Below are 15,902 nucleotides of genomic sequence, written 5' to 3'. Positions count from 1 at the left end.
TTAATGATTTTGATCAACCAATGGGAATTAAAAAATTGAAACAATAAAATTATGTTGATAAATTATTCATGTATATATTTGATTTTTTGTAGATTATTAATATATATCTATATGTATTGAGGACACAAATAGACATTTTTTAATCATTAATACGCTAAAAAAGAAGGGGGCAATTTCGACTGAACGTTTCTAACTAACACAAAATAGGCGGAAAATTTCCGACCGACTTTCTAACTAACAGGTGTTATTCGGAATTTCCGACTAAATTGCAATTGAATAAATTTATGTTGGGAAATTTAATTTATAAAAAAAGAAAATTCACCAGTCACTTGCATATTAGTCAAAAGACTACTTTAAAACTGTAATTTGCAATTGATTCATACTCTTAAACAAACATTAAAAAAAAAAACTTTACTTATCATCATTCTCCTTTTTTTTTTCCTTTAAACTTGGTGAATAAAGATTTGATTTTCACCCCTCATTAACTCGGTGAAGAATAAAAATAGTTCGATTCTGACAGTGATCGATTCTCACCGCGGATTAACTTACCATCCCCTACAAACTCATGAAAATAAAGACGAAGCGTGAATGAAAATTGAGGGGATAGACGCACTGAGATAGAGGATTAGCCGGCGAGAAGATGGCGGTGGCTGTACTGCGGTGCGCAGTTTATCCTTGTACGTTTCAGGTTTGCTTCCAACAACACTTTCCAATTTTTCTTCTTTTCATAGTTATTGGCTTATTGCATCGCCTTTTGTACTGTTCACTACCCACTGGATTTGTTTTGTATTCTTTCATTGTTTAATATTGAATAATGAATACTGAATACTGAATACTGAATACTGAGTAGTGCTTAAACAATTAGATTGATTCTACCCAATAGCTTTTCTGAGAGATGATGATATATGTTGGGATGAGTTATCCCACGTCCATAAATTGAAAATGGTGTGCACACTTTATAAGCTATTAGAGACCTTCTTCCCATTGCCATATGGTTTTGGGATGGTATATATCTTCTTGGCTTATGAAGTGTGTGCACTTGTGTCCCCGTTAATATGCTGTCATTAACAATAAGTCCAGCTTAATTTAACATGGTATCAGAGCCGATGGTTCGATCAATAATTTAAAAAATGATAGGTTCGAAAAGAATGGTGTTCCTACCCTAATTGATTACTCCCACATGCAAACTTGACGGGGGTTCGCATGTGAGGGGTGTTGGGATGAGTTATCCCACATCGATAAATTGAAAATGGTGTGCACACTTTATAAACTATTAGAGACCTTCTTCCCATTGCCATATGGTTTTGGGATGGTATATATCTCCTTGGCTTATGAAGTGTGTGCACTTGTGTCCCCCGTTAATATGCTGGCATTAACAATAAGTCCAGCCTAATTTAACAATATACGAGGAAGTTACACTAGTAGGAGTATTTCGTTACTCAAAATGATAAAACCATGTTTTAGAGTTGAATCTATTGCGAGATTACAACTGCAAATTGCAAATTGACTGGAAATTTGTGTGCAATTGGGTTCTTGTTTTCATTTTGTTGCTGGAATGCTTTACAGATAAGTAAAAGTCCTGGAGATTCAACTTTTTATCCTTTAAGTTGTGTTTGGATAGAAGGAAATAGAGATAGGCAAAAGGGAAAAGTGAGGGAAATGGAGGAAATCCTTCATCTTTATATACAGCAATTTCTTCTTACAATGGAAAGATTTGGAAAGAAAATATAATTCCATTTTCCTCCACTCCCTTTTTTTTATCTTTTATAATGTTGCTCAAACATATTTATGTTTTTAAGTAAGGAAAATTACTTACGGGCAAGGGGAGGAAGGGGAGTTGATCTTGCTGTAGATGAGAATTGAACCCTTTTCACGAGGTGGAATGAAAACATTAACACCTAGGCTAACCCATGATTTTCCTTAATTGACTATTGTTATGATGGAAGTGTGTTTTTGGAGAACATTTAAAAAGATTAGGGAGAGGGAGGAAGGGAAGAAGAACAAAAGGGAGGGAGGGGAAGAACGATGTGTCTTACTTTCAGTTTTTCTAATGTAGGAAGATTTTGTTTTTACAAAATAAAAAGAAGTCTTACCCTCCTATTTGTTCCTTTCATTTACCTCCCGCCCTTTTGGTTAATAAAGGAAATTACGTCCCTTAATAGTTCATCTCTTCCTTTTTCCTCTATTTTCTCTCATCGTATAGCATGAAAGTAAGAGTTTGATGAGATGATTAAATGCTGCCCTCCAACTCAACAAATTCACAATAATCGTTTCACTCAATGTGTCATCTTGCACTTGGAATTTTTTACTTAAAGCTTTATAGCTTGTTTAAGTAGGAGTCCAAAAGGAAGAGGGAGGTGAGGATAAGAGGAGGATACAAGGATGGGAAGGGGAAAATGGAGCTCCATTTTCTGCCAAAAATCTCCAACATTAGGGGGGTGTTGTATATCATAGGATGGAAGTTTCTCCAACCCTTTGTCTAGATGAGTGAACTTATCCACCTCCCTTTTCCTTCCCTCCCTGTTCCATAATTTGCAACCCAAGTTATTGTTTTGTGATTGTTTTGGTGAACTTTGGTTCTTAAAGTTCCTTTAAAGAAAAAGATCAAATGAAACATGTAGGATCTTCAGTAGTTAAACTTTCTATCATTAGTACTTATTATAATCGTGAAACAATTTTTCTTTACAGTTATCTTTATTCTTTTGTTCTTTTTCTTCTGGGATTCTCTAAGCCTTTGTGACCTTTTTTCTTGTGTTTCTCATACTGTGACAGGAAAAATCATTTAGTGTTTCTCTGTTTCTACCTCAAAAATATAAGTTGACTCGTGCTGCCCATCATAATGTCTCTTACAATCCTTTGATGAAAAAAGTAATTGCTCAATGTGGGATGCGTGACAAGGCAAAGAAGCAAATGATTGTTGTCAAGGAGCAGTTACAAAACTCTCTGCCTGATTCTGTTAAAAACTTCCCGTGGAAAAAAGCAGAACACCAAGCATTGCAACGATTGTTGTCCTTTGGCGGAGAAGTATTTAAATGGTCTTTCATAGCGTGGTTCTTCTCGAGCTTTTTGTCAGACATTATAGCAACTATATCTAGGAATCAGGAACTGTTGGTGCCTTTCGGTCTACTTTTTGGGTGCTTGATTGCTGACTTCATCAAAGTAACATCTGAAGAGGTGTTTCAACTAAAAGAGGTACTATGCTCTTGCAATATTTAGTCGTCGCTCTTTTTTGTGACTGTATGACAATCTCCCGCTTTATTTGATCTTCTGCGTGTAGGCGCAAGGTATCAACTGGAATTTTCTGGGCACTGCTTGTGTTTTCGTTGTCCTCAAGTTAATCTCTGCGTCATTTGTGAATCCAACCTGGATATTCCTTTTGCATGTTGCAAATGGTGGCTTAATGCAGATCTTGTGGTCACGGTTTGGATATCAAGTACAGGATGTAAAGTTAAGTGAGGATGCCTGAAGCCTGAAATGCCATTTTCTAGACAGAGCACAACGTACTCACACACTATAGGTATGACCCCTTACCCCTTTGTGAAAAACTCAATTAGTACCCAGGGAAGCGGATTTTTTTCTCAACTGTATTTGTAAAATGGTCATTTCCCCTGTGTTAAAGCGAGTATTTTACAATTCCAACTATTTCAGATCTAAATTTTGTTCCAATTTGATCTGGTTCAGTATCGAGTGTCGACTGATCTAGTGCTCATATAAACTATAATCCTATTTACCAACAATCTATCTTGATCACTCCACAAAATTGATTTTCGAACAATGTGGTTCTACTTATATTGCGACTCGGCTTGCTACAATCACAGATTTTTTGCCTGAATCTGAAAATTGGGTACATGCCAAAATTTTGTCCGAAAACCAACTTTGGGTGCATCACCAACTTTGTTAACAGCTCGCAGAAACTTCATGCATAACTGTGCCTCTTCAACTCTTATGCTGAAAAAGTAAAAACTGCCATATGCTCTTCTTCCCATTCATTTTTGGGGCTGTTTTGTTGAACTTGACATCAGCCTTTTTGCTGTAATTAAATCGATCACTTGTTTTATTTGTTTCTATGTGAGGATATGTTTGAATGCTGTAAATTTCGTAAATTTGGTGCTGAAAATGGATCCTCAATTCTTTGCGGGTTGTTAAAGGATCTTGAGATGTGGGAGATGTGATTTTGAACTGTTTGAATATTTGGAACTCAATTTCTGGGGGTAGACGGTACGAAAGCTTATGATTATTAAAGAAAATAACCTGAATTCTCTTTCTGTAGATACACAGGGTTTGTCATTGCAGATTGTATCTCCTCTATAGTTTCTAATATATATCTGGTGTTTGGAAATGTATAGTCATTAGCTGTGAAAATCTACTCTAGTCAGAGAAATCTCCTTTACGATTTGTGACCATGGTGTAAAGTAAGATTTGTGTTGAATTCTTGAATTTGATGGATTCGTAGTTTCAATACATAGTGTTATTGTTTGATTGTTTATTTATGCTGTGGAATTTCACTTGCAGACTTGCAGTAAATCCTGTTACACTTTGTCTGAATTATCGTTAATCAGTTTCATCTGCTTGTAACTGAAAATTGTTACGAAACTGCTTGCAGGCCTGAAATTTAATTATTGAAGGTGATTTGCCTGGAAAAGGAGCGGAAGTTGCCAGAGACGATATACAAGGCAGAAATGGATGCAAGTCGTTTTGAACTCTGTTTTAAACTCAATTTGTTGGACCTTTATGTTAATCTCACGAGGTGTTCTGAACTTTATTTTCTTGTAATCTATTAGGGAGATAGTTCTGTTAGTTGAGGTTGTGTACATCCAATTCCCCAAAACCCACCCTAAGTTGGAGACTAGGAGCCACTTAATGGCATTTGGGTAGTGAAATACTGGAATGTTATGTTCTGTTGGTTGAGATCTATTTATTTGATTTATAGATTTGGGTTAGAAATACTTGTTCATTATGATGGCATTTACAATGATAATAGGTAATTTTGGATCTAGTTCCCAGGACCAGTTTTTTAGATATTTTGGAGTTCGTCCTATCGGTTTTGGTTTTGGTTCCATTTTTCAGGAGCTGGTTCTAATTGGGTCCGAGAAAATTCACTAAGTAGGCACCCGTGGGCCATGGTCATCCCTAACCTACCGCAATAACCAAAATTCTTCCTTTCTGTTATCATAATCCCTTTCAGTCTACCACTAACATAAACATATGAGTTATATACTCAAACCACTATCCTTGGCAAATTCTAAATTTTCAAAATGGGTAGTGTAGGAACATTAGAAAGATGTTTTGTTGAAATGTATAAACTTTTACAAAGGCCTTCTTCTAGGAATGTTGAAAATGAGATGGTGAAGAGGCTCTAGGAAAAGCTTAATACTGAATGAAGATGTAAGAAAGCATGGAGAATGATAGCAATGACGGATTATTAAAGATCTGGAAGGAATATATTAATCAACTATCTACTCATAATTGAATGATAGATGATAGGCTAGGATTGCATGATAGTCTTGTATGAATGGGGTTCATAATGATGTGATTGTACATCAGTTTATCGATGGTAACTAATGAGAAAAATGAGTTATTTCTGTAACAAATTACAATATTGATAGCAAAATGAACAGATTTGAATTGTTTGGAATGGGAATTGTGACACTTTGAGGTGAAACTCGATATGAGACTCAATAGGATGGCCAGATGGGTATTTTAGTGCCTGGACCTGACCCTTATCTGGACCCTAATATTAGGGTCAGGTCTAGATCTAGACCCTAATCTTAAGGCAACGGAGATGGTGGTGATGACTTTGGATCAGTATGTTAGGGATCATTTGTTGGATAAGTATTATTTATTATGGAGGAATCTTGGGGATTCATTTCAGAGGCCGACTTTGTATGTTTGATAGGAGTTTTCGAGTTAGCGATGGATTCAACATGACTCTAGGTATAAACCGCTTGTTCATGTTGATTCCTGTTTGCTGCAGCGGAATGCTGAAATTTTACATTTCATTAGTCTTTAATGTAGCTTTTTTCATAATATCCTCAATAAATTTGACACATCGCCCAGAGAACACAACAAAGCCTTTTACAAACTCTACCTATATAGAAATACTAGCAAGCTGAAAAACCATCCTGCATTTAGCCTTGTGTTCAACATCTGACTTGGGATTGAAAGAACATTATACAATAGTAGACTACAAAAACAGTATTATACAATAAATTTCCGAGCTATGACAGTGATTCAGGTACAAATTTCACGTTAGAAGATGAAAGACAGACGGGTCTTCAGCATGAACTCGTTGATCTCAACGACCTATGAGGGCAGACAAGAGGAGCTTGCAAGGGTGAAACCGATAAGGTCACAACAAATGCTGCCACTCTCGAGTGCTTTCCCACTTTCAGGTCGAGGGCTGCTGCCTGCACTGCTGTTAGAAAAATAACAGAGTGCAGTCCTTTGAAGTACACCTGTTGGAGATGAAGCCAATTGAGGGCTTCCTTCCCCGTATCCCTTAGATAAGAGGTTCAAAGCCGGAACATCCTTGCTTTGCATCCCCAAGCTACTGCTCATGGGGATCTTAAGGACCTCTCCAAGCAGCCCACCCATGGAAGTTTCCCACGAAATGGTGCTCCGCTCATTTGAGACATCAGTATCCGTACTCAAGCCCATTGGGACTGAATCAAGTTCCCGAAACAATCTAAGGGATGAAAGAGTATTTCTTTCACCTGTAGGAGAAGACGTTGAAGACATGAAATCAGCTGTTGTCTTGTCTGATTGTGTTTGTAACTTAGGCCACAAAATACTTGCATGATCATCTACAAATATGTGAGAAAACTGTTGTGCATCGGATCCTTGGGCATAAGTTCTCGAGACAGATGATCCCGTCTTTGTGGTGCTGTAGATGGCATCAGATGTGAGAAATGCAAAATCATCTGCAGTTGACTCGGTAACAGAGAATGTATTCCCGGTGGAACTCAGGCTAATTTTAGGGGATAAAAGGTCAACCCCTGTTTCCTGACTGGTCTTTTCTTTGTTCACCATAAGCCTGAAACGACGATAATGCGTTTTAGTACATCAATGATCAAACTCTGATACATTTCTACCAATTTATGTAATGTGCAGAAATCTGGGATGTTACCTGTTAACAAGGGAAGATGTAGGCTGCAAGTCCTTGTTTCGATCGAGATTTATAGCAAAGTTGTTGGACTGACCAGCTCCAGACATCACTGATGCAGACGAGGTGGTAGCGGAGTTACTAGCTTTGTTAGTGGTGGCTCCAGAGATGGAATGGCCAGACTGGCCTTCCACAGGCTTTCTTGAACGATGGCGGCCTCTGTTGATATGCCGCTCACAGTACTTTTGATCAGGTACTGCATCTCTTGAGCACCGCCATTTTTTTCCATCTGTCCTACGACACCGTCCTGGCTCTGGATCAGTGTTATTGGCTACGCCAAGATGGAAAGGACCCCATCCATATCCAACTACAGCACACACAGTCAAATATCAGCATGCCATTTAGCAATAGTACCCCAGATTCAGTAAGTTTTTTTTTATCATTCTGATTATTATGTGATCAATTATTTAAATGAGTCCAATTATCACCATTTGTTGGTCATTATCACCATTTGTTGGTCCTTTGACCCTTAATTCAATGCGATACTGAGAAACCGTCTTTCAATGAGACGACCTCCAATAAAGAGTTTATATTCTCATAATATATATTAGATGGACTATTTAACCCCTATATAAAGCGCGTTTCAATAGGCCAAATAAAGTTCTTTGGTTAGAATTATAATGAATAAAAGTACATTAAATAGACTCATAAAATCATGTGCACTTTTATTTTAATGTGAAGTTGAAGATGATATTTGCTATCAAGGGTCTATCAGAAAAACAAGGTTGCCTACAGTTATCTCCCAAACCCCATCTAGATGGGAGACAGTGGATAGCATTGGTAATGAAATGTGGTATGTATCAGCGTTTGTTGGTTGAATTTTCATAAATTCTCCCGGGTTTAGGTTGAGATTAAAGGCAAGTAAAACATGACAGATTTTCCCAATTAAAATGTAGTCCTATAACCATAAATTCACGGTATGGCCAAGGAAAAGACATACACCTCTTTTAGCAATAAATGGTTTATCCTTTTGATTAAAGACTGGTAGGTGGGCATTTGTGGGAATCCAACAGGTGAATTAAAGAAGTTATTAAGGCAAGTATATACTCTTCTATATAAGACATGTTTCACAGCTAAATCCTAATACAGACATTCAATAATTCTAGTGCTAAACCTAACCTTATATAGAACTAATTCAAATCTATAGGGTGCCTTGTCCTTCACATATTTACACTTGGGGCCATGGTTTCCTAAACTAACGTAATAAATAGCTTATTTCTCCAAGTCAATAGATGCATACGAGTATCCTAAGCTGGTCTAGTGGTCGTAGGCTTTTCTCCCACCTATTTGATAAAACTATGATTCCCATCATCAACAAAAGATTAATTCACCTCCCATCTTAAGGTTTTGGCATTGTTTGTTCCTATGTTACTCGAACTCTTCATTTTGCTTTATGCACCCGTGTCCGATCCTTAATGCTCGGACATTGGTATGACACTTAGACACTTCATTTAAGGCGTAAAATTGAATATTTTGACGTATCCAACACTTGAACACGTACCAGTATCCAACATCAGTACCCTAGTCCAAGTAACATTGGTTTGTTGTATAAGGTTATTTATATTAAATCATGTCTCATTGCCAACTATAACTATGAGATTAATTGAAACAATGTGAACATCTTAAATCTAGACATAAGGTATTAGACCAAAGAAAAGTGATAAATAAAAGTCGACTGCATGAACCAAACCAAAACAAATCAATCGTTAGAGAAAGATCATAACATTTGTAAGTAAGTCTTACAGGTATTGGGTCTTAGAAGTCCACCAGGAAAAGTACATAACCCAGCTGATTCAAAAGCTCTTCTTATGGGAATCAAAAGATTAGGTGGTATAGGCTCATTTGCTATGATGTACTTGTAAATCAATGCTTGTTGCTCTAGCTCAAACCATTGAGATGGTGTGAATGGTCCTCTTACTCCATTCAGATAATAAGTGTTTGCATTCACATTTTCAGTACATGAATAGGAATATCCTACAATACGCACCAACAAAAGAACACTTCAACATCAATTATTTAATACATAACATGAAAGACTTTTAATTCTACTTTTCAACCATTAATATAAAGCACTAAAAAGATAAAATCTCTTAATTACGGGATAGGCTAACAAGAAAGGTTACATGAGAATCGAACTCAACATATTTTTTTAAACGAGGTATTCACCTTCCAACTGAGACAAAGTCCGATTGTCTAACACTTTATTCCATACTTTTTTGCTCCGTCTTCAAAACACTAGTGGGCGAAAGTCAGTCACGTCTCATCCTAAAAATTCACTAGTGTAATTATGGTTATATTTAGCCTATAATAGAACTCATTGATTACTATTAATGTTTGTTGGTCTTAGTAGTCAATACTCCAATAACAATATTGGTCAAATACCCTGAAATCAATTTTCATCCCTTTTAACAAATTAAAATTTTTATTATGTTGATATAAATGTTTTCGACCTATTTTCGCTTAAAGTTGTGGCGGTTTTTCGCCGGGGCAAAAAACTCAATAATACTTATAGAAGATTAAATACTAATTAGAAAAAAAAAAAGTAAAAAGATATAAAAGGTTGAATCTTTTTGCAACCCACAAGGAAACAACAAAACCATTAAACAAAAAGAATAAAATAAACAGTTGATAATTAGTGAAATAAAATACTTATAAGTACTTAATTCACGCATTACCTGAATTCTTATTGTAATAAGAATTAGGAAGCTGAAAATAAGGAAATGCAGAGATTTGTGGGTTTTTAAAGTCTAGTTTTGGGGTGGAAAAGCTAAGCATATTCAATTCTTGTTGTCCATCAAAGAAAGCAAGAGAAGATGATGAATGCTTAGAAGGAAGAAAGTTTTTAATGGGTGTTAAATCCTCATTTAGTTTTGCAAATTTTGTGGGTTTACATTCTCCATGAATAGTATCATCTAGAGAAGTTCTAGAAGTTTCTTTTTGTTTAGATGGATGATCTAAGGACGGCGAAGGAAACCCATTGGTAGAACCCGGAAACCCGCCCAAACCCAAGAGTCCAAACTCCATGAAAGTGAAGATTAGAGCAATGCAAGAAGGTGGTATTGCATTGTTTTGGTTAAGAATGGTATGTGAAAGTGTTGAAGACAAGACATTTGGGTATTGGGTACTAGGATTTTGGAATGAAAGTTAAATTATTTGTTGAGGAAATATAAGAGCTTTTAGTTCTCTTTTAAGAGAGGATATTTTAAGAAAGGGGAATAATTGGAGAGAGAAAAACAGTGAGTGAGCTAGAGATCAAGAGGGAGAAGGAAAGGATGCAACAATGGGCTCATTTTTTAGGTGTTCACTTTGGCGGATTTTGTGTCTGGGACGGTTTAAAATTGAGTTTTGTGTTTATATTGTTTTTTTTATTGTTTTACATTTGTTTTGAAGTCGAGTTAAGTTAAATTCGGTTACACAGGTCACATAAATGTAGAGTTATCGGGTTTGTTTTGAATACCTCAAGTCATTTTCATTAGTACTCTTTCTATTCCGTCTAAATGTCTTATTTGCCCGGATAGAATTTGACAAAATAACTTGTTTTAAAATTTTAGCTTTTTATATAATTGGGTGACCAAACCATCTAAACCTAGTGTTCGGTAATATAACTGATTGAAGAAACTCATTTATATAAATCATACTTCATAATTTACAGCAAATTATTTACACCAATATATTTAAAATAATTCAATTAATGATATCAGCTGATCAAGTCAATCCCTCGAAGTATCACTTATCAACTAACAAAACTCCAAACAAGATTGAGGACAAAAGGTTGAAAGATATAACGGAGTTCTGTTAAGTTACTAAAATTCCGTTAAACTACTAAAGTTTTTTGTAATCCTTGGAGTTTGGAATAGTAACCCCTAAAAAAGGATTAATTTTTGAGCTTAACAAATCATACTTGTCTTTTTAACAAGCTCAATGTCATTGATTTTCTAACTTTTACTATACTAAACAAGAGGTGATGTAGGGGAAGCATTCTTTGTCCCTCTATCAAGTACTCATTAACACAAATAAGAGCTAAATGAAAATCAAATTTAAATTCTTACTCGAAAAATTGATACTTACTCTTTATTTGATATGAAATTTGATTTTTTTTAACACTTAAATTCAATTAAAATGCCTACTAGTTATGGCATATAAATAGGAAAAATATGAGATTAATGTTTTATATAGTTAAGAGCTGTTGGAACTTTTTGTGTGGTACATAATATTTACTCCGATAAAGCATTTTTTATATTCATATTTTGAAACAATATTTACAAGTGATAATAACTTTAAAAATGTTGCAAAATGTTTTTGAAATGATATAATATATATGTAATAATAACTTTAAAAATCGCATAATAATATTTGAATTAGCGATAAACCTTTGATTACCGGTAGAACTAATCGTATTTATAATAAAGAGGATAATAGCTCAAATCTTTACTTTATTTAATTAACATAGTTTTGAGGTTTAATTCTTTTTTCCCTTATTTTTAAAGTTACATTAGGTTCATCTTCTTTATGTTTTATTGCCCTAGGATGAAGTATACTAATTATTATTAATATTTGTAAGACTTTAAAAGTGTATTATTATTATTATTATGAGTAGTTATTTTGCAACATAGTACCAATTAAATATCATAAATTAATACTGAAATTGAAAAGTATCTTAACACTGCAAGGACAATAGGTTAGGAAGCATTAAGTTAATAAATTAAGAATGTAAAAGGATAAATATTGAGCATTGATTATAAATACTTCAATCAACACTAAATTTTATCAAAAATTCTTAATTTAATACTATCTCCTATTCACCTTGAGAGTCTCATTTGACTTTTCACGAATTTTAAAAGAGAGTCAAAAGTGGAACCCTAAGGGTAGGAAAGAGAGTGGCATTATGGATTTTTAATGTAAGGGAGTAAAATTAGTATGGGTAATGGAGGGTATAATTGAAAATAGGATAAAGCTACTAAGGGCATAAAAGTCAAAAACCCATACCAAAAATAGAAATGGGATAATTAAGGTGACTTGACCATAAAAGGAAATAGAACACATAAGCTGAATAGGAGGGAATATGATTTTAGATTTTAAAAACATATGAATACTTTATACAGCTAGTCTTCTAAGAGACCATCTATTTGAGAGACGTTCAAGTTTAGTCCATTAAAGATTAATACCTACTTACCATTTTCTTAATGCCTACTTATATTATCCTTAATGCTTACTTACTGTATCTTAAATGTCTACTTAGATCATTCTTAATGCTTACTTATAAGTTTTTTAAAAATATATAATGATCCAATTCAATTAAAGATGATATCTAAAAAGATCGTCTCTCGTATTAATCCTCAAAGCTAATAAAAATAAGATAACTTAAAAGTAACTTTATATGGTGAGTAGTGATAGTATGTAGTGAATTGTAAATACTACTTCATGTAATATAATTTTCCTAATAGATTAAAATTTTGTTATTGATGTTTGGTAAAATTACTTAGTTACATTATTTTGATACAAATAATGGTTGGGTGGTTGAATCATCTATTGTTATGACTTAGCTATTTTAAAAAAAAATTGCCTCCTAACAATGAGTTCAAAATCAATTGGTCAAACAAATTGATAAAACAATTATTTAAATCAGTCACTTCAATCAACTACTGACAATCAGCATTTATCCGTTTTTCAAACATGTTTAATTCTTTCGTTTTATTATACTTGTAATTGATATAATATTTTCCGACACAACATATTATAATTAGTTACAAGTATTTCAGAATGGAGGTAATAAGCTAAAACATATTCTCACTGTAAGAGGATAGCATGGTCAAATGAGCTTTGATGGCATGCAAGTCATGTGTCTAGGTATGCTACTTTGTACATAGTAATTTGCATCAAGATAGATGAGATAAGAGGTTAGCGAATGGGATCAAATTCCAATAAACAAAATGCATAAGTTAGCTAATGTCGGTATTAATTTAATTAGGTTGAAATTAGTATCAATACTTTTAGTTATGGTATCAAGGATTATAACTTTTTAGGCTCTAAACCCTATGCAAAATGCAATATTTTATAAAAGATGTAGTCTAAGGTCTTATATCCATGGGTTTTGGGTTCGAGAAGATGACTATTCAGAGTGTGAAACCCTAGAAAGGATACTTAATTGCATAACACCTAGAGATGCTAGGTACATTAACATTAAGGGGGCGTTTGGTTGGGGGTATTAAGGAAAGGGAAAGGGAATGAAAATACCCCATTCCCTTTGATGTTGTTTGGTTCGCATTTTGAATCATTCCGTTTACCCAATTTTAGGTTTTGGTTAACCTAAATCACGTAATCCCCATTCCCCACCTCCCCCTCCACTTTCCCATTCCATTCCCTTCCCCATTCAGCTCCTGCTTCCTTCCTCGCCTCCCTACTGCTGCTGCTGCCTCCTTCCTCGCGCCTCCCTCCTCGCGCCTCCTTGCTGCTGCTGCTGCGCCTCCATTAACGGAATCTCCATTAACAGGTGAGTCTTCCTTTTTCTTCTTTCTCCTTTTTTAGATTTCTGCTGCTGTTTTCGTTTGCTTTTTTGTTGCTTTTTCTTCTTTCTCCATTAACGGAATCTCCAATTTTAGGTTTTAGATTTCGTTTTCTGCTCCTTCGTTCGTTTTCCCATTTGAGTTCCATTGATGTTGTTGATGCTGTTGAAATCGTTCGTTTTAGATTTAGCTATTGATGCTGTTGCTTGAATCTTGTTGCTTGATTCTTCGTTTTCATTAACAGTGTTGTTCCATTAACAGTTGAATCTTCGTTTTCAGTTGCTTGAATCTTGTTGCTTGAATCTTCGTTTTCATTAACAGTATTGTTCCATTAAAAGTTGAATCTTCGTTTTCAGTTGCTTGAATCTTGTTGCTGTTGAAACCAAATTTGAGTTCACTGTGTTGATGCTTGTTGATGCTTGTTGATTTCCCATTTAAATTGATGTTTGAATCTTGTATGGTGTTGATTGTTGAAGCAGTATTGGTGTATGATTAAATTGATGAATCTTGTTGCTGTATCATTAACTATATCGTGTTGCTGTTGATTGTTGAATCTTGTTGATTGTTGATATCCAAATTGATGTTGTTTTAGAAACTTGGGATTTTAGAAATTGGGATTATTGATGTTGTTTTAGTATGATTAAAAATTGGGATTTTAGAAACTTGATTATGTATCATTGTTTGTTTGTTTGTTTGGTTTTCAAGAATACATGGAAACAAGGTGCTTGGTAATTCTTTGATGTTCTTATTGATGTTCATTTGTACAGAAAATGGCTAGCATTGGTACTTCTTTGAAAAGGAAGAGAAATTGGGATTGTATTCGGTTCATAATTACTATGATTAATTGTGTTGTGTTGCTACATTTGATGTTGTACTCGATGAGAAAAACTATATACGATTCCCATTATGTTAAGCTTGATAAAAAAACTAGGAGAAAAATGAGATTGCACAACTTGAATAGAATGATTAGAGAAAGTGACACTTTGTGTAGGAACTATCTTCGTATAAATCGATACACATTTGGTGTTCTTTTAGAGTTATGTTTTTTCAAAAAATAATTAATCGAGCTACGTTGTTATTATTTAGAGTTATGTTTTTTCAAAAAATAATTTTTTCAAGTTTATCATATAACAACTACTTATTTTTGGAGAAAATATAAAAGAATTTAAAAAATCAAATTTTGATTCCTTAGCTTGAACCAAACAGTCACAAAGGGAATCATTCAGCAGTTCATTCCGTTTCCTGAACACAACCAAACAACTAGGCTAAATTAGGGGAATCCATTTCTTTCTCCTTCATTCCCTTTCCTGATTCCATTCCGATTCCCTTGTGCGAACCAAACGGCCCCTAAATATATTTCATACTATGATATTAATAATCTTTTATAGATTTGTTCTACGCTATTTAGTGTATATTAACTTAATAATAATAAATAAGTATTTTTTAATAAATATACTTGATTGTATTTCTCAAGTAAAAATACTTATTATTTTAATCTTTTAAGATTTGTGCACATAAAATTATTGTGAAATAACTTCATACGAGGCTTTCTTTGGAATTTTTACTTCTACGCCACCAATTTTGGTGTATATCCATTTTGATATGTCCAATATAATTTGTCATAATTCAATTTTTGACTATAACTCATAATATTTCTTTAATTTTCATCTAAAAATTTAATTTATCTTTTTTTCATCCTGACTATTATTTTACATCCTAAAATTGCTAGTCAAACCAACACTTTTTTCTATATAATGAAGGGTGCAACAGTGCATATGTGCATGTGCTCAAATCATCATCATTCATCACTCTTAAGGATAGAGATATGAATTATTTGTCGGTTTTAATCAATTTGCTATAATTTTATTTCTTAATTGTTCCACTTATTTCGTTTACTTATAAATTTTCGAAAATAATAAGCTAATTGATTTTTGTATTCAAAAAACCTTAAAATCTCTTTGAATAATTAATTTTTATTTGCAGAATAACATTTCTTACATGTGGATAATATACTGAGTCATCTTGATTTTTGAAGAGTTGGCAAGGGTAAAACCACTATCATTAACAATTTTTATATGGAAATGATTTTGGTTTAAAAATTAGTTTTTCAGTTTAGTTGAAAAATAACTTTTGAATTGACTTAAAAATTATTTATTAATTGTTTTTTGGCTGTTTGAGCACTTAAAAAGTAAAAAGTCAATTAAAAAGTTATTTTGCCAAACACCTTACCTTAAGTC

At 33.9% G+C, this 15,902-nt stretch overlaps 2 protein-coding genes across 2 annotated transcripts; one reads left to right on the top strand and one right to left on the bottom strand.

The window, feature by feature from the left end:
* Positions 1-476: 476 nt before the first annotated feature.
* LOC130810435 (uncharacterized) lies at positions 477-4,898 on the top strand. The gene is made up of 4 exons (XM_057676498.1): positions 477-688; positions 2,773-3,192; positions 3,278-3,517; positions 4,604-4,898. The coding sequence occupies exons 1-3, from the start codon at positions 641-643 to the stop codon at positions 3,464-3,466; spliced, it is 657 nt and encodes a 218-aa protein (XP_057532481.1). The 5' UTR covers positions 477-640; the 3' UTR covers positions 3,467-3,517; positions 4,604-4,898.
* A 1,105-nt stretch (positions 4,899-6,003) lies between these two features.
* Positions 6,004-10,430, bottom strand: LOC130810434 (growth-regulating factor 1-like). Its single transcript, XM_057676497.1, has 4 exons — positions 9,838-10,430; positions 8,906-9,136; positions 7,127-7,469; positions 6,004-7,033 (listed from the first exon to the last, which is right to left on the bottom strand). Exons 1-4 carry the CDS (start codon positions 10,184-10,186, stop codon positions 6,304-6,306), a joined length of 1,653 nt encoding a protein of 550 aa, XP_057532480.1. The 5' UTR covers positions 10,187-10,430; the 3' UTR covers positions 6,004-6,303.
* Positions 10,431-15,902: the final 5,472 nt, after the last annotated feature.

The sequence above is a fragment of the Amaranthus tricolor genome, chromosome 4, assembly GCF_026212465.1.
Source record: "Amaranthus tricolor cultivar Red isolate AtriRed21 chromosome 4, ASM2621246v1, whole genome shotgun sequence".
NCBI lineage: Eukaryota > Viridiplantae > Streptophyta > Magnoliopsida > Caryophyllales > Amaranthaceae > Amaranthus > Amaranthus tricolor.
This window is presented reverse-complemented; position numbering and strand designations above follow the sequence as displayed.